Source organism: Gymnodraco acuticeps, unplaced genomic scaffold (genome assembly GCF_902827175.1).
Source record: "Gymnodraco acuticeps unplaced genomic scaffold, fGymAcu1.1, whole genome shotgun sequence".
Lineage (NCBI taxonomy): Eukaryota > Metazoa > Chordata > Actinopteri > Perciformes > Bathydraconidae > Gymnodraco > Gymnodraco acuticeps.
The window spans coordinates 2,862,804-2,883,645 of record NW_022990699.1 but is presented as its reverse complement, the minus strand read 5'-3'; the positions used below and the strand labels follow the sequence as shown (position 1 = coordinate 2,883,645).

At 41.1% G+C, this 20,842-nt stretch overlaps 5 protein-coding genes and 1 pseudogene across 8 annotated transcripts in view; all 6 read left to right on the top strand.

Annotated features, from left to right (window-relative positions):
* Positions 1 to 20,842, top strand: part of LOC117555816 (protocadherin gamma-C5-like) — a 248,914-nt gene that overhangs the window by 50,593 nt on the left and 177,479 nt on the right. The window lies entirely within an intron of this gene.
* On the top strand, positions 16 to 2,646 carry LOC117555825 (annotated as a pseudogene).
* Positions 3,379 to 5,992, top strand: LOC117555838 (protocadherin beta-16-like). Its single transcript, XM_034230854.1, has one exon. The coding sequence runs from the start codon at positions 3,545 to 3,547 to the stop codon at positions 5,990 to 5,992; it is 2,448 nt and encodes an 815-aa protein (XP_034086745.1). The 5' UTR covers positions 3,379 to 3,544.
* LOC117555831 (protocadherin gamma-A11-like) lies at positions 7,086 to 9,735 on the top strand. The gene is given in 3 exon segments (XM_034230847.1): positions 7,086 to 7,642; positions 7,644 to 9,050; positions 9,052 to 9,735. Coding segments are annotated over 3 exon segments (2,463 nt in total). The 5' UTR covers positions 7,086 to 7,270.
* LOC117555820 (protocadherin beta-16-like) lies at positions 10,548 to 16,794 on the top strand. The gene is made up of 2 exons (XM_034230837.1): positions 10,548 to 13,078; positions 16,590 to 16,794. Exons 1-2 carry the CDS (start codon positions 10,640 to 10,642, stop codon positions 16,701 to 16,703), a joined length of 2,553 nt encoding a protein of 850 aa, XP_034086728.1. The 5' UTR covers positions 10,548 to 10,639; the 3' UTR covers positions 16,704 to 16,794.
* On the top strand, positions 17,687 to 20,168 carry LOC117555836 (protocadherin gamma-A10-like). The gene has a single exon (XM_034230852.1). The coding sequence runs from the start codon at positions 17,718 to 17,720 to the stop codon at positions 20,166 to 20,168; it is 2,451 nt and encodes an 816-aa protein (XP_034086743.1). The 5' UTR covers positions 17,687 to 17,717.

The following is a 20,842-nucleotide window of genomic DNA, read 5'->3' as shown; positions in this document are numbered from 1 at the left end:
ATACAGTGGAGAAGGCTCTCTGTGTTTTGTCGAGGTTTAGGGCACGAAAGAGACAACATCATCTCACAGACTTGCATTTAAATGTGGACGTGATTAACCATCAGCAAACGGATATATCAAAACTAGTTTTACTTTCTTATCCACTGGATACAGATTTTTTATTCTGTGTTGCCGTGATGGCATTGCGGGGATCTCTCACCTTCATATGCGCAAGACTGCCATTGTTTTATGGATTTCGATGGCAAATAGGACTGCTTATGTTGCTGCTTCACACGGTTAATATGGTAGGAGCGCAGATTCGTTATTCTATACAAGAGGAGATGAAGAAAGGATCTGTTATCGGTAATGTAGCACAGGATCTCGGGTTGGATCTCAAGAGGCTCCGTTCTGGGCGGGCCCGTATCGTGACCGGAGAAAACATCCACTACACCGAGCTGAAGACGGACAAAGGGATTCTAGTCGTGAATGAGAGAATAGACCGAGAGGAGCTTTGTGGAGACGAAACGCCGTGTAGCTTCAGCTTTGAGATGATTTTAGAAAATCCAATGGAACTGCACAGAGTAACTGTTGAGGTTTTAGATATCAATGATCACGCTCCCAGCTTTCCAAATAGAGATAAGCATATCAAACTTGAAATCGGTGAATCGGCTGCAGTCGGAGTGCAGTTTCCACTGCAGAGCGCAGAGGATCTAGATGTGGGGCAAAACGCGTTGCAAGATTATATTTTATCACCAAACGACAATTTTATTTTGAAGCAACATGCAAATCCAAATGGAGGTAAATATGTAAATATGGTGCTTCAGAAGCCTTTAGACAGAGAGCTACATCCCCATCTGTCTTTAAAACTGATCGCAGTTGATGGAGGAAGTCCCCAGAGATCCGGTACAGTAAATATAGATGTCACTGTGTTAGATGCAAACGACAATATTCCGGTTTTTAACCAATCAGTGTATAAAGCATCTGTGATGGAAAACACATTGAAAGGCACGATCATTATCTCAGTTAATGCCACAGACGCGGACAGTGGTTCAAATGGACTTATTACTTACAGTTTGTCAAAAACAAAAGGAAGTGCAGCAAATGTATTCAGTGTTGATGAAATCACCGGCATAGTTTCTGTGTCTGGGCAGATAGATTATGAAAAAGACAGAAAATATGAAGTGAGAGTAGAGGCAAAGGATCAGGGTGGTTTAACAGGAACAAGTACAATTATATTTGATGTTGTGGATGTCAACGACAATTCCCCAGTTATAAATATTATGTCTTTTTCAAGCCCCGTTTCTGAGGATGCCCTTCCTGGTACAACAATTGCCATTTTAAACATAAAAGATGCAGACTTTGAAAAAAATGGGCAAATAAAATGTTCAATAGATGTTAAACTTCCCTTTAAGATAGAATCTTCTCTAACTAATTATTACAATTTGATCTCAGATCAACACTTTGATAGAGAATCTGTCTCAGAGTATAATATAACAATAACAGCCACTGATATGGGCTCTCCCCCACTTTCTAGCTCAACAAAATTACATCTTAAAATATCTGATGTAAATGATAACGCACCTTTATTTAATAAAAATAGTTACTCCGCTTACATAACAGAGAACAATTCACCTGGAGCGACTATATTTGCTGTCAGCGCGCGGGACTCTGATTGGAACCAAAACGCCAGAGTCTCTTATCTTTTAGAGGAAACACAAGTCAGTGGAAGTCCAGTTTCTACTTATGTGTCTTTGAACTCTGAAACTGGAGTTCTTAGTGCACTTCGTTCTTTTGATTATGAGCAAATTAAACAACTTCAGCTGGTAGTCAAAGCTCAGGATGGAGGCTCTCCTCCACTCAGTAGCAACGTGACTGTGAAAATACTGATCCAGGACCAGAACGACAACCCTCCTCAGGTCCTGTACCCAGTCCAGACTGGTGGCTCTCTGGTGGCTGAGATGGTGCCTCGTTCAGCAGATGTGGGCTATCTGGTCACTAAAGTGGTGGCTGTTGATGTGGACTCTGGACAGAATGCCTGGCTCTCCTATAAACTGCAGAAAGCCACAGACAGGGCGCTGTTTGAAGTAGGGCTTACAGAATGGAGAAATAAGGACTATCCGCCAGGTGACTGATAAAGATGCTGTGAAACAAAGACTGTCTGTTATAGTGGAGGACAACGGGCAGCCCTCTCGTTCAGCTACAGTCATTGTTAACGTGGTGGTGGCTGACAGCTTCCCGGAAGTGCTGTCTGAGTTCACTGACTTTACACAGGACAAGGAGTACAATGACAACCTGACTTTTTACTTAGTGCTGGCTCTGGCTGTAGTGTCCTTCCTCTTCATCACGTGTTTAGTGGTTATTATATCAGTGAAGATCTACAGGTGGAGACAGTCTCGCATCATGTTTCACTCCAATCTCCCTGTGATTCCATATTATCCTCCACGTTACTCAGACACTTTGGGGACAGGGACTCTCCAACACGTGTACAACTACGAGGTGTGCAGGACGACTGACTCCAGAAAGAGTGACTGTAAGTCCGGTGGAGCAGGTAGTCAGAACGTGCTGATAATGGACCCCAGTTCTACAGGGACGATGCAGCGGATACAGAGTGGAAAGAGCATCCTGGATGAACCAGACTCTCCTCTAGAGGTTAGTCAAATAATGTAGCTTTCTGTGACGGTTCCCCTCTTTCTGTGTTTATAGACATTGTTAGTGAAGTGCTGCATCTATATTCAGCACCATGGGCAGCATCTCTCCTCTCGTTTGATATGAATAGCGCTTCAATATTTACATTCAGAACATTCCAAAAATATTCTTTCCACTTGTTCCCTCTTATTAATATGCTGATTTTTAGTTTTACATAGACAACGTTTTTTTAGACGCATTTTGTTTTACCTTGGTCTTGTCATTTTTTAAACATGGTTTGTATCGAGGCTGCTCTCCGTAGTCTGTTAGCAAGTTTGAAATGGTGGTTGTGGTTTGCTCAGCACATGAAATGTTTTATTAACACTCAATGTGTTCCTTATTTAATCTCAATTAGTTTTACCAAGCCCCATGTTTTATATGTCCCATTGCTTCCCCAAATTAAATAGGATTGAAGTTGTAATTTGCTTGTGTTCATTTGAGTTACTTGTTCGGTAATTATGTTTCTATTTTCATTTATAAAGATTTAACTGCAAATTAATACATACATGGTAATAATTAATTTGAGATGAATATGTATTTTATTTTACAGAATACTTGGATTACGTATTTTGTCATAGTTTGAGTATGCACCATTCAGATTTGATCAATCATTTAATATTTCCAGAATGTATTCTATGTTGCACGGTGTTACTGATTTTGGACTCTAAGCGACGCTGTTGGTTAATCTACGTTTTTCCAAAACACTATCACAAAGTCCCCTCCCGATGAGAGAAAAGGAGGTGGTGTGCACTTAGTGGGCTGATATCTGAGGGTAACACACTAGCAAGCATTTAAATCTCAATTCGGATAAATACAACCTAACGGATACGGGTCGTGTTTGTTTTGGTGCAGAGTATAATTTCCTATTTTTATTTTTGCAATGGCGTGTGGAATCTCTCCATACTCGCGATTCGTGAGATGGCACTTTGGTTGCGGACAGAAGTGGAAGCTACTGTTTTTCTTTCTTTATCTATTTCAAGTGGTCAGCGGACAAATCCGATATTCAATCCCAGAGGAGATGAAGAAAGGCTCCCTCATCGGTAATGTAGCACAGGACCTTGGTTTGGATCTGAAGAGGCTCCGTTCTGGGCGGGCCCGTATCGTGACCGGAGAAAACATCCAGTACACCGAGCTGAAGGCAGACAAAGGGATTCTAGTCGTGAAAGAGAAAATAGACCGAGAGCAGCTTTGTGGAGACGAAACCCCGTGCAGCTTCAGCTTTGAGGTGATTTTAGAAAACCCGATGGAGTTGCATCAAATTACAGTAGAAATAACAGACATAAATGATCATTCTCCCGCTTTCAAAAAAGATAATATCCGTTTTGAAATCAGCGAAATTGCCAGTGCTGGCGCTCGTTTTCCGTTGACGAGTGCAGAAGACCCAGATGTTGGTGTCAATGGATTAAAGGAATATGTTTTGACCGAGAATGATAATTTTGTTGTGAAACAAACCTCTAATGCTGACGGAAAGAAATACGCAGAGATGGTGCTGCAAAAGCCATTAGACCGGGAGACCAACCCTAATCTGTCTCTAAAGCTGATAGCTGTTGACGGCGGATCTCCGCAGAGATCTGGTACAGTAAATATAGATATCACTGTTCTTGATGCCAATGATAATGCACCTGTATTTAATCAGTCTGTATACAAAGCTTCAGTAATGGAAAACGCTCCCATAGATACTTACGTTACCACTGTTAACGCCAGTGATGCAGATTTTGGGTCAAATAGTATTGTAACGTATTATTTTTCAGACATCAGCAGTGGCCTTAGTAATTTGTTCACAGTTAATGAACAATCTGGTGTAGTTCTTATAACAGGGTTAATTGATTATGAAAAAGAAAAAAAATACGAACTTAGAATTGAAGCTAAAGATACGGGAGGTTTGACAGATTCCAGTAAAGTGATAATTGAAGTAAGTGATGTAAATGACAACTCCCCTACGATTAGTGTCATGTCCTTCACTAGCCCTGTGTCAGAAGACTCTCCCCCTGGCACAACTATTGGCATTATAAATGTGAAAGATCTTGATTCAGGTGAAAACGGAAAGGTAACATGTAAAATAGAACAAAATGCACCATTTAAGATTAAATCTAATTTAAGAAATTACTACACTTTAGTAACAGACACTGTATTGGATCGTGAAAGTGTTTCAGAATATAATATCACTGTAGTTGTGACAGATGCAGGAATGCCTCCTCTCTCGACAAGAAAAAACTTTAATTTAAAGATCTCTGATGTGAACGATAATGCTCCTGCGTTTTCACAAAGTGTTTACAGTGCGTTTATTGCAGAGAATAACTCCCCAGGTATTTCTGTTCTTACTGTGAGAGCTAAAGATCCTGATGAAAACCAAAACTCCCGTATATCTTATATTCTGGAAGATACTAAAATCGGCGGGTCTCTCGTTTTTGAATATGTTTCTATCAATGCAGAAAGCGGAGTCATCCATGCAGTGCGCTCTTTTGACTACGAGCAGATCAAAGACTTCCACTTCCGGGTCAAAGCTCAGGATGGAGGCTCTCCTCCACTCAGTAGCAATGTGACTGTGAAAATACTGATCCAGGACCAGAACGACAACCCTCCTCAGGTCCTGTACCCAGTCCAGACTGGTGGCTCTCTGGTGGCTGAGATGGTGCCTCGTTCAGCAGATGTGGGCTATCTGGTCACTAAAGTGGTGGCTGTTGATGTGGACTCTGGACAGAATGCCTGGCTCTCCTATAAACTGCAGAAAGCCACAGACAGGGCGCTGTTTGAAGTGGGCTTACAGAATGGAGAAATAAGGACTATCCGCCAGGTGACTGATAAAGATGCTGTGAAACAAAGACTGTCTGTTATAGTGGAGGACAACGGGCAGCCCTCTCGTTCAGCTACAGTCATTGTTAACGTGGTGGTGGCTGACAGCTTCCCGGAAGTGCTGTCTGAGTTCACTGACTTTACACAGGACAAGGAGTACAATGACAACCTGACTTTTTACTTAGTGCTGGCTCTGGCTGTAGTGTCCTTCCTCTTCATCACGTGTTTAGTGGTTATTATATCAGTGAAGATCTACAGGTGGAGACAGTCTCGCATCATGTGTCACTCCAATCTCCCTGTGATTCCTTATTATCCTCCACGTTACTCAGACACTTTGGGGACAGGGACTCTCCAACACGTGTACAACTACGAGGTGTGCAGGACGACTGACTCCAGAAAGAGTGACTGTAAGTCCGGCGGAGCAGGTAGTCAGAACGTGCTGATAATGGACCCCAGTTCTACAGGGACGATGCAGCGGATACAGAGTGAAAAGAGCATCCTGGATGAACCAGACTCTCCTCTAGAGGTGAGTTAGGAAAATAATGCTTTGCTTTTTGTCTCTGCGTACATTTTGTGCAATGATAAAGAACAGTTGAACACAACACGTCACTTTCAGCACCATAGACAGCCTGTTATACCTGACTCTCCTTTAGAGGTGAGTCAAACATAGCTTCGTATTTTTCGCCCCTTTGTTCTCTTAGTTTTTCTAGTTTCCTTTTCAGCACCACGGACAGCTTGTTTTTTCTTACACAACCTGATTGAAATGCTGTGTTTTAAACATTGCAAAGACAAGCCTGTGGAAAGCAAATGGCTCCTGAATGATTTTCATTTGATATGTGTTATTTACTGCATTCTGTCTCAATGCGTTGTGAGGAAAGTAATGCAGCATCAGTAATGTTCAGCCTTCAGATGTGTGTGCAGTGCTCTGGCAACGTAATCATTGTTTAGATGCTATTTATTTTAGTTATACACATTTGGGAAACTGTTTCGTCACAAGAGCAGGTAAAACATACTCAGGCTTGGAAAATAGAGATGTTGTTAGTGTGGTTTACGTTAGCAACACATGCATTTTGAACAGTGCTGTGCAATGTCTTAAGTAGAACCAGGATCCTGCACTTTCATGATAGTGCTTTAGGTGAGTGATTTATAAGACCTTCAAAGCCACTGAATCTTTTTAGGCAGTCAATCAAACATGTTTCGTTTTTAAACATGCATATTTTTTGTAAATTAATTAATATAAACTTTATTATATATCAATGAAATATATATATATATATATATATATATATATATATGTGTTTGTTTTTTCTTCTTCGACCGTGAGCACTGTTGACAACTTTTATTACATTACTCATTACATTTTATTTTATGTACACAGGTTCTCTTTCCTAAAATGTATACTCAGAATCTGGTATTAAATAACATGTTGAATGGCAAAGTATTTCAATTTAACTCATACAAGTATACATTTTTTAAAGACTTTCTGAAATTATTTCTAGTTGAGTTTGTCAGCTTCAGAGCTTTAGTGTGGTATGTGCTGTAATTGATGTTCAGCTTTCAGACTCTAAGCGACGCTGTTGATCAGTAAATGATATCCTGTTAAATGTCGTCATTCAGTCCACCCCTAAGCAGACTATACAGTGGAGAAGGCTCTCTGTGTTTTGTCGAGGTTTAGGGCACGAAAGGGACAACATCATCTCACAGACTTGCATTTAAAATGCGGAGGACGTCATTAACCATCAGCAAACGGATATATCGAAACTAGTTTTACTTTCTATTCCACTGGTTACAGATTTTTTTATTCTGTGTTGCCATGATGGCATTGCGGGGATCTCTCACCTTCATATGCGCAAGACTGCCATTGTTTTATGGATTTCGACGACAAATAGGACTGCTTATGTTGCTGCTTCACACGGTTAATATGGTAGGTGCGCAGATTCGTTATTCTATACCAGAGGAGATGAAGAAAGGATCTGTTATCGGTAATGTAGCACAGGATCTCGGGTTGGATCTGAAGAGGCTTCGTTCTGGGCGGGCCCGTATCGTGACCGGAGAAAACATCCACTACACCGAGCTGAAGACGGACAAAGGGATTCTAGTCGTGAAAGAGAGAATAGACCGAGAGGAGCTTTGTGGAGACGAAACGCCGTGTAGCTTCAGCTTTGAGGTGATTTTAGAAAGCCCGAATGGAACTGCACAGAGTTACTGTTGAGGTTTTAGATATCAATGATCACGCTCCCAGCTTTCCAAATAGAGATAAGCATATCAAACTCGAAATTAGTGAATCGGCTGCAGTCGGAGTGCAGTTTCCACTGCAGAGCGCAGAGGATCTAGATGTGGGGCAAAACGCGTTGCAAGATTATATTTTATCACCAAACGACTATTTTCTTTTGAAGCAACATGCAAATCCAAATGGAGGTAAATATGTAAATATGGTGCTTCAGAAGCCTTTAGACAGAGAGCTACATCCCCATCTGTCTTTAAAACTGATCGCAGTTGATGGAGGAACTCCCCAGAGATCCGGTACCGTAAATATAGATGTCACTGTGTTGGATGTTAATGACAATGCTCCAACATTTAACCAATCAGTGTATAAAGCATCTGTGATGGAAAACACAATGAAAGGCACGACCATTATCTCAGTTAATGCCACAGACGCGGACAGTGGTTCAAATGGACTTATTACTTACAGTTTGTCAAAAACAAAAGGAAGTGCAGCAAATGTATTCAGTGTTGATGAAATCACCGGCATAGTTTCTGTGTCTGGGCAGATAGATTATGAAAAAGACAGAAAATACGAAGTGAGGGTAGATGCAAAGGATCAGGGTGGTTTAACAGGAACAAGTACAATTATATTTGATGTTTTGGATGTCAACGACAATTCCCCAGTTATAAATATCATGTCTTTTTTAAGCCCCGTTTCTGAGGAAGCCCTTCCTGGTACAACAATTGCCATTTTAAACATAAAAGATGCAGACTCTGAAAAAAATGGGCAAATAAAATGTTCAATAGATGGTAAACTTCCCTTTAAGATAGAATCTTCTCTAACTAATTATTACAATCTGATCTCAGATCAACACTTTGATAGAGAATCTGTCTCAGAGTATAATATAACAATAACAGCCACTGATATGGGCTCTCCCCCACTTTCTAGCTCAACAAAATTACATCTTAAAATATCTGATGTAAATGATAACGCACCTTTATTTAATACAAATAGTTACTCCGCTTACATAACAGAGAACAATTCACCTGGAGCGACTATATTTGCTGTCAGCGCGCGGGACTCTGATTGGAACCAAAACGCCAGAGTCTCTTATCTTTTAGAGGAAACACAAGTCAGTGGAAGTCCAGTTTCTACTTATGTGTCTTTGAACTCAGAAACTGGAGTTCTTAGTGCACTTTGTTCTTTTGATTATGAGCAAATTAAACAACTTCAGCTGGTAGTCAAAGCTCAGGATGGAGGCTCTCCTCCACTCAGTAGCAACGTGACTGTGAAAATACTGATCCAGGACCAGAACGACAACCCTCCTCAGGTCCTGTACCCAGTCCAGACTGGTGGCTCTCTGGTGGCTGAGATGGTGCCTCGTTCAGGCAGATGTGGGCTATCTGGTCACTAAAGTGGTGGCTGTTGATGTGGACTCTGGACAGAATGCCTGGCTCTCCTATAAACTGCAGAAAGCCACAGACAGGGCGCTGTTTGAAGTGGGCTTACAGAATGGAGAAATAAGGACTATCCGCCAGGTGACTGATAAAGATGTTGTGAAACAAAGACTGTCTGTTATAGTGGAGGACAACGGGCAGCCCTCTCGTTCAGCTACAGTCATTGTTAACGTGGTGGTGGCTGACAGCTTCCCGGAAGTGCTGTCTGAGTTCACTGACTTTACACAGGACAAGGAGTACAATGACAACCTGACTTTTTACTTAGTGCTGGCTCTGGCTGTAGTGTCCTTCCTCTTCATCACGTGTTTAGTGGTTATTATATCAGTGAAGATCTACAGGTGGAGACAGTCTCGCATCATGTTTCACTCCAATCTCCCTGTGATTCCTTATTATCCTCCACGTTACTCAGACACTTTGGGGACAGGGACTCTCCAACACGTGTACAACTACGAGGTGTGCAGGACGACTGACTCCAGAAAGAGTGACTGTAAGTCCGGCGGAGCAGGTAGTCAGAACGTGCTGATAATGGACCCCAGTTCTACAGGGACGATGCAGCGGATACAGAGTGAAAAGAGCATCCTGGATGAACCAGACTCTCCTCTAGAGGTGAGTTAAATAATGTAGCTTTCTGTGACGGTTCCCCTCTTTCTGTGTTGATAGACATTGTTAGTGAAGTGCTGCATCTATATTCAGCACCATGGGCAGCATCTCTCCTCTCATTTGATATGAATACCGCTTCATTATTTACATTCAGAACTTTCCAAAAATATTCTTTCCACTTTTTCCCTCTTATTAATATGCTGATTTTTGGTTTTACATAGACAACGTTTTTTTTAGACGCATTTTGTTTTACCTTGGTCTTGTCATTTTGTAAACATGGTTTGCATCGAGGCTGCTCTCCGTAGTCTGTTAACAAGTTTGAAATGGTGGTTGTGGTTTGCTCAGCACATGAAACGTTTTATTAACAATCAATGTGTTCCTTATTTAATCTCAATTACTTTTACCAAGCCCCATGTTTGATATGTCCCATTGCTTCCCCAAATTAAATAGGATTGAAGTTGTACATTGCTTGTGTTCATTTGAGTTACTTGTTCGGTAATTATGTTTCTATTTTCGTTTATAAAGATGTAACTGCAAACCAATACATACATGATAATAATTAATTTGAGATGAATATGTATTTTATTTTACGGAATACTTGGATTACGTATTTTGTCATAGTTTGAGTATGCACCATTCAGATTTGATCAATCATTTAATATTTCCAGAATGTATTCATGTTGCACGGTGTTACTGATTTTGGACTCTAAGCGACGCTGTTGGTTAATCTACGTTTTTCCAAAACATTATCACAAAGTCCCCTCCCTATGAGAGAAAAGGAGGTGGTGTGCACTTGGGCTGATATCTGAGGGTAACACACTAGCAAGCATTTCAATCTCAATTCGGATAAATACAACCTAACGGATACGGGTCGTGTTTGTTTTGGTGCAGAGTATATTTTCCTATTTTTATTTTTGCAATGGCGTGTGGAATCTCTCCATACTCGCGATGCGTGAGATGGCACTTTGGCTGCGGACAGAACTGGAAGCTACTGTTTTTCTTTCTTTATCTAATTCAAGTGGTCAGCGGACAAATCCGATATTCAATCCCAGAGGAGATGAAGAAAGGCTCCCTCATCGGTAATGTAGCACAGGACCTTGGTTTGGATCTGAAGAGGCTCCGTTCTGGGCGGGCCCGGATCGTGACCGGAGAAAACATCCAGTACACCGAGCTGAAGGCAGACAAAGGGATTCTAGTCGTGAAAGAGAGAATAGACCGAGAGCAGCTTTGTGGAGACGAAACCCCGTGCAGCTTCAGCTTTGAGGTGATTTTAGAAAACCCGATGGAGTTGCATCAAATTACAGTAGAAATAACAGACATAAATGATCATTCTCCCGCTTTCAAAAAAGATAATATCCGTTTTGAAATCAGCGAATCAGCTAATGCTGGCGCTCGTTTTCCGTTGACGAGTGCAGAAGACCCAGATGTTGGTGTCAATGGATTAAAAGAATATGTTTTGACCGAGAATGATAATTTTGTTGTGAAACAAACCTCTAATGCAGATGGAAATAAATACGCAGAGATGGTGCTGCAGAAGCCATTAGACCGGGAGACCAACCCTAATCTGTCTCTAAAGCTGATAGCTGTTGACGGCGGATCTCCGCAGAGATCTGGTACAGTAAATATAGATATCACTGTTCTTGATGCCAATGATAATGCACCTGTATTTAATCAGTCTGTATACAAAGCTACAGTAACGGAAAACGCTCCCAGAGATACTTACGTTACCACTGTTAACGCCAGTGATGCAGATTTTGGGTCAAATAGTATTGTAACGTATTATTTTTCAGACATCAGCAGTGGTTTTAGTAATTTGTTCACAGTTAATGAACAATCTGGTGTAGTTCTTATAACAGGGTTAATTGATTATGAAAAAGAAAAAAAATACGAACTTAGAATTGAAGCTAAAGATACGGGAGGTTTGACAGATTCCAGTAAAATGATAATTGAAGTAGGTGATGTAAATGACAACTCCCCTACGATTAGTGTCATGTCCTTCACTAGCCCTGTGTCAGAAGACTCTCCTCCTGGTACAACTATTGGCATTATAAATGTGAAAGATCTTGATTCAGGTGAAAACGGAAAGGTAACATGTAAAATAGAACAAAATGCACCTTTTAAGATTAAATCTAATTTAAGAAATTACTACACTTTAGTAACAGATACTGTATTGGATCGTGAAAGTGTTTCAGAATATAATATCACTGTAGTTGTGACAGATGCAGGAATGCCTCCTCTCTCGACAAGAAAACACTTTAATTTAAAGATCTCTGATGTGAACGATAATGCTCCTGCGTTTTCACAAAGTGTTTACAGTGCGTTTATTGCAGAGAATAACTCTCCAGGTATTTCTGTTATCACTGTGAGAGCTAAAGATCCTGATGAAAACCAAAACTCCCGTATATCTTATATTCTGGAAGATACTAAAATCGGCGGGTCTCCCGTTTTTGAATATGTTTCTATCAATGCAGAAAGCGGAGTTATACAAGCGTTGCGCTCATTTGATTACGAGCAGATCAAACATTTGGTTGTCGTGATCAAAGCTCAGGATGGAGGCTCTCCTCCACTCAGTAGCAACGTGACTGTGAAAATACTGATCCAGGACCAGAACGACAACCCTCCTCAGGTCCTGTACCCAGTCCAGACTGGTGGCTCTCTGGTAGCTGAGATGGTGCCTCGTTCAGCAGATGTGGGCTATCTGGTCACTAAAGTGGTGGCTGTTGATGTGGACTCTGGACAGAATGCCTGGCTCTCCTATAAACTGCAGAAAGCCACAGACAGGGCGCTGTTTGAAGTGGGCTTACAGAATGGAGAAATAAGGACTATCCGCCAGGTGACTGATAAAGATGCTGTGAAACAAAGACTGTCTGTTATAGTGGAGGACAACGGGCAGCCCTCTCGTTCAGCTACAGTCATTGTTAACGTGGTGGTGGCTGACAGCTTCCCGGAAGTGCTGTCTGAGTTCACTGACTTTACACAGGACAAGGAGTACAATGACAACCTGACTTTTTACTTAGTGCTGGCTCTGGCTGTAGTGTCCTTCCTCTTCATCACGTGTTTAGTGGTTATTATATCAGTGAAGATCTACAGGTGGAGACAGTCTCGCATCATGTGTCACTCCAATCTCCCTGTGATTCCTTATTATCCTCCACGTTACTCAGACACTTTGGGGACAGGGACTCTCAAACACGTGTACAATTACGAGGTGTGCAGGACGACTGACTCCAGAAAGAGTGACTGTAAGTTCGGCGGAGCAGGTAGTCAGAACGTGCTGATAATGGACCCCAGTTCTACAGGGACGATGCAGCGGATACAGAGTGAAAAGAGCATCCTGGATGAACCAGACTCTCCTCTAGAGGTGAGTTAGGAAAATATTGCTTTGCTTTTTGTCTCTGCGTACATTTTGTGCAATGATAAAGAACAGTTGAACACAACACGTCACTTTCAGCACCATAGACAGCTTGTTATACCTGACTCTCCTTTAGAGGTGAGTCAAACATAGCTTCGTATTTTTCGCCCCTTTGTTCTCTTAGTTTTTCTAGTTTCCTTTTCAGCACCACGGACAGCTTATTTTTCTTACACAACCTGATTGAAATGCTGTGTTTTAAACATTGCAAAGATAAGCCTGTGGAAAGCAAATGGCTCCTGAATGATTTTCATTTGATATGTGTTATTTACTGCATTCTGTCTCAATGCGTTGTGAGGAAAGTAATGCAGCATCAGTAATGTTCAGCCTTCAGATGTGTGTGCAGTGCTCTGGCAATGTAATCATTGTTTAGATGCTATTTATTTTAGTTATACGAATTTGGGAAACTGTTTCGTCACAAGTGCAGGTAAAACATACTCACGCTTGGAAAATAGAGATGCAGTTAGTGTGGTTTACGTTAGCAACACATGCATTTTGAACAGTGCTGTGCAATGTCTTAAGTAGAACCAGGATCCTGCACTTTCATGATAGTGCTTTAGGTGAGTGATTTATAAGACCTTCAAACCGCTGAATCATTTTAGGGAGTCAATCAAAGTGTTTCGCTTTTCAAACATGCCTATATTTTTAACATGAAGATTACCATGTTATGTATTTATTTCTTGTTTTTCTTGTTCGAACGTGTGCACAGTATACCACTTTTCTTGAAAGTGAGATTACATTTTATTTAATTCATACTGGTCCTATTGCCTTAAACTTATACTCATTATTTATTATTAAACAACCTGTTGAATGGCAAATATTTCAATTTACCACAGAAAAGTAGTTTTAAAAAACTTTTCGACTTTTCGAAATGATTTCTACCATATGAAGAGTTCAGTTTGTCAGCTTCAGAGCTGTAGTGTGTTATGTGCTGTAATTGATGTTCAGCTTTTAGACTCTAAGGGACGCTATTGGTCAGTAAATGATATCCTGTTAAATGTCGTCATTCAGTCCACCCCTAAGCAGACTATACAGTGGAGAAGGCTCTCTGTGTTTTGTCGAGGTTTAGGTCACGAAAGAGACAACATCATCTCACAGACTTGCATTTAAAGGCGGAGGACGTGATTAACCATCAGCAAACGGATATATCGAAACTAGTTTTACTTTCTTATCCACTGGATACATATTTTTTATTCTGTGTTGCCGTGATGGCATTGCGGGGATCTCTCACCTTCATATGCGCAAGACTGCCATTGTGTTACGGATTTCGAGGGCAAATAGGACTGCTTATGTTGCTGCTTCAAACGGTTAATATGGTAGGAGCGCAGATTCGTTATTCTATTCCAGAGGAGATGAAGAAAGGATCTGTTATCGGCAATGTAGCACAGGATCTCGGGTTGGATCTGAAGAGGCTTCCGTTCTGGGCGGGCCCGTATCGTGACCGGAGAAAACATCCACTACACCGAGCTGAAGACGGACAAAGGGATTCTAGTCGTGAATGAGAGAATAGACCGAGAGGAGCTGTGTGGAGACGTAACGCCGTGTAGCTTCAGCTTTGAGATGATTTTAGAAAATCCAATGGAACTGCACAGAGTAACTGTTGAGGTTTTAGATATCAATGATCACGCTCCGGTCTTTCCAAATAAAGAAAAGCCTATCTGTTTTGAAATGAGTGAATCGGCTGCAATCGGAGTACAGTTTCCACTGCAGAGCGCAGAGGATCTAGATGTGGGGCAAAACGCGTTGCAAGATTATATTTTATCACCAAACGATAATTTTATTTTGAAGCAACATGCAAATCCAGATGGAAGTAAATATGTTGAAATGGTGCTGCAGAAGCCTTTAGACAGAGAGCTACATCCCCATCTGTCTTTAAAACTGATCGCAGTTGATGGAGGAACTCCCCAGAGATCCGGTACAGTAAATATAGATGTCACTGTGTTAGATGCCAATGACAATGCTCCAATATTTAACCAATCAGTGTATAAAGCATCTGTGATGGAAAACACATTGAAAGGCACGACCATTGTGTCAGTTAATGCCACAGACGCGGACATTGGTTCAAATGGACATATTACTTACAGTTTGTCCAAGACTAAAGGAAGTGCAGCAAATGTATTCAGTGTTGATGAAAACACCGGCATAGTTTCTATGTCTGGGCAGATAGATTATGAAAAAGACAGAAAATACGAGGTGAGGGTAGAAGCAAAGGATCAGGGTGGCTTAATTGGAACAAGTAAAATTATATTTGATGTTCTAGATGTTAACGACAATGCCCCAGTTATAAATATCATGTCATTTTCCAGTCCCATTTCTGAAGATGCCCTTCCTGGTACAACAATTGCCATTTTAAACATAAAAGATCCAGACTCTGAATACAATGGGCGAATAAAATGTTCAATAGATGTTAAACTTCCCTTTAAGATAGAATCTTCTCTAACTAATTATTACAATTTGATCTCAGATCAACACTTTGATAGAGAATCTGTCTCAGAGTATAATATAACAATAACAGCCACTGATATGGGCTCTCCTCCACTTTCTAGCTCAACAAAATTACATCTTAAAATATCTGATGTAAATGATAACGCACCTTTGTTTAATACAAATAGTTACTCCGCTTACATAACAGAGAACAATTCACCTGGAGCGACTATATTTGCTGTCAGCGCGCGGGACTCTGATTGGAACCAAAACGCCAGAGTCTCTTATCTTTTAGAGGAAACACAAGTCAGTGGAAGTCCAGTTTCTACTTATGTGTCTTTGAACTCAGAAACTGGAGTTCTTAGTGCACTTCGTTCTTTTGATTATGAGCAAATTAAACAACTTCAGCTGGTAGTCAAAGCTCAGGATGGAGGCTCTCCTCCACTCAGTAGCAACGTGACTGTGAAAATACTGATCCAGGACCAGAACGACAACCCTCCTCAGGTCCTGTACCCAGTCCAGACTGGTGGCTCTCTGGTGGCTGAGATGGTGCCTCGTTCAGCAGATGTGGGCTATCTGGTCACTAAAGTGGTGGCTGTTGATGTGGACTCTGGACAGAATGCCTGGCTCTCCTATAAACTGCAGAAAGCCACAGACAGGGCGCTGTTTGAAGTGGGCTTACAGAATGGAGAAATAAGGACTATCCGCCAGGTGACTGATAAAGATGCTGTGAAACAAAGACTGTCTGTTATAGTGGAGGACAACGGGCAGCCCTCTCGTTCAGCTGCAGTCATTGTTAACGTGGTGGTGGCTGACAGCTTCCCGGAGGTGCTGTCTGAGTTCACTGACTTTACACAGGACAAGGAGTACAATGACAACCTGACTTTTTACTTAGTGCTGGCTCTGGCTGTAGTGTCCTTCCTCTTCATCACGTGTTTAGTGGTTATTATATCAGTGAAGATCTACAGGTGGAGACAGTCTCGCATCATGTGTCACTCCAATCTCCCTGTGATTCCATATTATCCTCCACGTTACTCAGACACTTTGGGGACAGGGACTCTCCAACACGTGTACAACTACGAGGTGTGCAGGACGACTGACTCCAGAAAGAGTGACTGTAAGTCCGGCGGAGCAGGTAGTCAGAACGTGCTGATAATGGACCCCAGTTCTACAGGGACGATGCAGCGGATACAGAGTGAAAAGAGCATCCTGGATGAACCTGACTCTCCTCTAGAGGTGAGTTAGGAAAATATTGCTTTGCTTTTTGTCTCCGTGTACATTTTGTGCAATGATAAAGAACAGTTGAACACAACACGTCACTTTCAGCACCATAGACAGCACCCATATAATAGTTAGGATCTTGTAGCCCTTTATTTTCCAAATCTGATGTCAATGTTGACATATATGTGCACAGCATGTAATTCCAACCCTTTTTTTCAAAATAGTTTAAATTTAAAAAGCTACATTTCCACTGTTTATCAATATTTAATATTTACTATAATGCAACAACTGGTACATATTTGTTTCTGTAAATAGGTGTTGCAGCGTTCACGTCTTTACGTGAAGTGATTGAAATGTTTTAGTTAGTGCTCATTGATGAGACTAATGAGGGCATTGTTGTTATTCTTATCTCGAATTTCTACTTGGTAATTATATTTCTTCCGTGACTGTGATGCAGTGTTGTATGGCACGTTGATTCTCCACTGGAGATTTTTCACTATTTTATTCTTTATTTGTATGTTTAGCTGTGTCGTGATTAACAGCATGTTTGTTACATTTTGTATGACACCATACATTATGAGGGACCCGGTGCTATGTATTCAATTGTCGCTATCATGTTAGTATGAAAATTACATTTGCAAGAATTTCCCCACTTTGTGTTGATATTCATTCACTGGACTCTAAGGGACGCTGTTGGTCTAGTTAAACAACTATGAACAGTGTTTCAGGCGGTGCCTTTCTACATCCTGCTCTGTGGAGAGTGAATATGCTTCATACCGTTTACAACGTTGAAGTGCGCGCAGATAGACTGTGTTTGAATTGATATTTTTCACCACGAAAGAAACGACATACAAATCGTTTTATCATAAACTACACTCTCGTTAATACTTCGTTTTTTTATGAGCAGTGTTTGGATGGTATTATTTCCCATACATTATTTGATAACATGGATTTCGGAAAATATGACTGGACACTAAGATGGCGTTTGGGCTATGGACTGACGTCGCGAGGCATTCTGTTTATTATTTTTCTCAGTCATATTGCCGGCGGTCAAATACGTTATTCAATCCCAGAGGAAATGAAGAAGGGATCCCTTATTGGTAATGTCGCATTGGACCTCGGAATATCTGCGCAGAGGCTCCGTTCTGGTCGGGCCCGTGTCGTGACAGGAGAAAGCATCCAGTACACCGAGCTGAAGACAGACAAAGGGACGCTGGTAGTAAATGAGAGGATAGACCGAGAGCAGCTTTGTGCAGAGGTAACACCGTGTAGCTTCAGCTTTGATTTGATTTTGGAAAACCCGATGGAACTGCATCACGTGACGGTCGAAGTGTTGGACATTAATGATAATTCACCTTCTTTTCATCAGCATGACATGCAATTAACGATTGGAGAATCAGCCGTACCTGGAGCACGTTTTGTTTTGCCAACAGCCAATGATCCTGATGTCGGAGTTAATGCACTGCAGGACTATCATTTATCTCCAAATGGAAATTTTATTTTAAAAACATATTCAAATTCTGACGGAAGAAAATATGCTGAGATGGTTCTTGAGAAACCACTGGATAGAGAGCAATATCCAAGTTTGTCCCTAAAGCTAATAGCATTTGACGGTGGGACGCCACATACATCGGGTACGGTAATTATAGATATCACTGTCTTGGATCATAACGATAATTCTCCTGTTTTCAATCAAACAGTTTATAAGGCCAATGTAGTGGAAAACTCCCCCGGAGGTACATATATCATCACGGTTAATGCCACTGACGCAGATAGCGGATCAAATGGTTTGATTTATTATTCTATTTCCAAAATGCAAGGCAGTATAGACAGCATATTTGAAATTAACAAAACAACGGGTGTGATATTTCTTTCAAGGCAGGTTGACTATGAAAAAGCAAAAAAGTATGAAATACGCATTGAAGCAACAGACCAAGGAGCTTTAACAGACTCAAGTAAGGTTATAGTTGGGGTGATTGATGTGAATGATAACTCACCTGTATTAAATGTCATGTCCTTCACTAGCCCTGTGTCAGAAGACTCTCCTCCTGGTACAACTATTGGAATTATAAATGTGAAAGATCTTGATTCAGGTGAAAACGGAAAGGTAACATGTAAAATAGAACAAAATGCACCTTTTAAGATTAAATCTAATTTAAGAAATTACTACACTTTGGTAACAGACACGGTATTGAATCGTGAAAGTGTTTCAGAATATAATATCACTATAGTTGTGACAGATGCAGGAAGGCCTCCTCTCTCGACAAGAAAACACTTTAATTTAAAGATCTCTGATGTGAACGATAATGCTCCTGCGTTTTCACAAAGTGTTTACAGTGCATTTATTGCAGAGAATAACTCTCCAGGTATTTATGTTCTCACTGTGAGAGCTGAAGATCCTGATGAAAACCAAAACGCCCGTATATCTTATATTCTGGAAGATACTAAAATCGGCGGGTCTCCGGTTTCTGAATATGTTTCTATCAATGCAGAAAGCGGAGTTATACATGCGTTGCGCTCATTTGATTATGAGCAGATCAAACATTTGGTTGTCGAAATCAAAGCTCAGGATGGAGGCTCTCCTCCACTCAGTAGCAATGTGACTGTGAAAATACTGATCCAGGACCAGAACGACAACCCTCCTCAGGTCCTGTACCCAGTCCAGACTGGTGGCTCTCTGGTGGCTGAGATGGTGCCTCGTTCAGCAGATGTGGGCTATCTGGTCACTAAAGTGGTGGCTGTTGATGTGGACTCTGGACAGAATGCCTGGCTCTCCTATAAACTGCAGAAAGCCACAGACAGGGCGCTGTTTGAAGTGGGCTTACAGAATGGAGAAATAAGGACTATCCGCCAGGTGACTGATAAAGATGCTGTGAAACAAAGACTGTCTGTTATAGTGGAGGACAACGGGCAGCCCTCTCGTTCAGCTACAGTCATTGTTAACGTGGTGGTGGCTGACAGCTTCCCGGAAGTGCTGTCTGAGTTCACTGACTTTACACAGGACAAGGAGTACAATGACAACCTGACTTTTTACTTAGTGCTGGCTCTGGCTGTAGTGTCCTTCCTCTTCATCACGTGTTTAGTGGTTATTATATCAGTGAAGATCTACAGGTGGAGACAGTCTCGCATCATGTTTCACTCCAATCCCCCTGTGATTCCTTATTATCCTCCACGTTACTCAGACACTTTGGGGACAGGGACTCTCCAACACGTGTACAACTATGAGGTGTGCAGGACGACTGACTCCAGAAAGAGTGACTGTAAGTCCGGCGGAGCCGGTAGTCAGAACGTGCTGATAATGGACCCCAGTTCTTCAAGGACGATGCAGCGGATACAGAGTGAAAAGAGCATCCTGGATGAACCTGACTCTCCTCTAGAGGTTAGTCAAATAATGTAGCTTTCTGTGACGGTTTCCCTCTTTCTGTGTTTATAGACATTGTTAGTGAAGTGCTGCATCTATATTCAGCATCATGGGCAGCATATCTCCTCTCATTTGATATGAATACCGCTTCATTATTTACATTCAGAACTTTCCAAAAATATTCTTTCCACTTTTCCCATCTTATTAATATGCTGATTTTTGGTTTTACATAGACACCGTTTTTTTTAGACGCATTTTGTTTTACCTTGGTCTTGTCATTTTTTAAACATGGTTTGCATCGAGGCTGCTCTCCGTAGTCTGTTAACAAGTTTGAAATGGTGGTTGTGGTTTGCTCAGGACATGAAATGTTTTACTAACAATCAATGTGTTCCTTATTTAATCTCAATTAGTTTTACCAAGCCCCATGTTTTATATGTCCCATTGCTTCCCCAAATTAAATAGGATTGAAGTTGTACTTTGCTTGTGTTCATTTGAGTTACTTGTTCGGTAATTCTGTTTCTATTTTCGTTTATAAAGATTTAACTGCAAATTAATACATACATGATAATAATTAATTTGAGATGAATATGTATTTTATTTTACGGAATACTTGGATTACGTATTTTGTCATAGTTTGAGTATGCACCATTCAGATTTGATCAATCATTTAATATTTCCAGAATGTATTCTATGTTGCACGGTGTTACTGA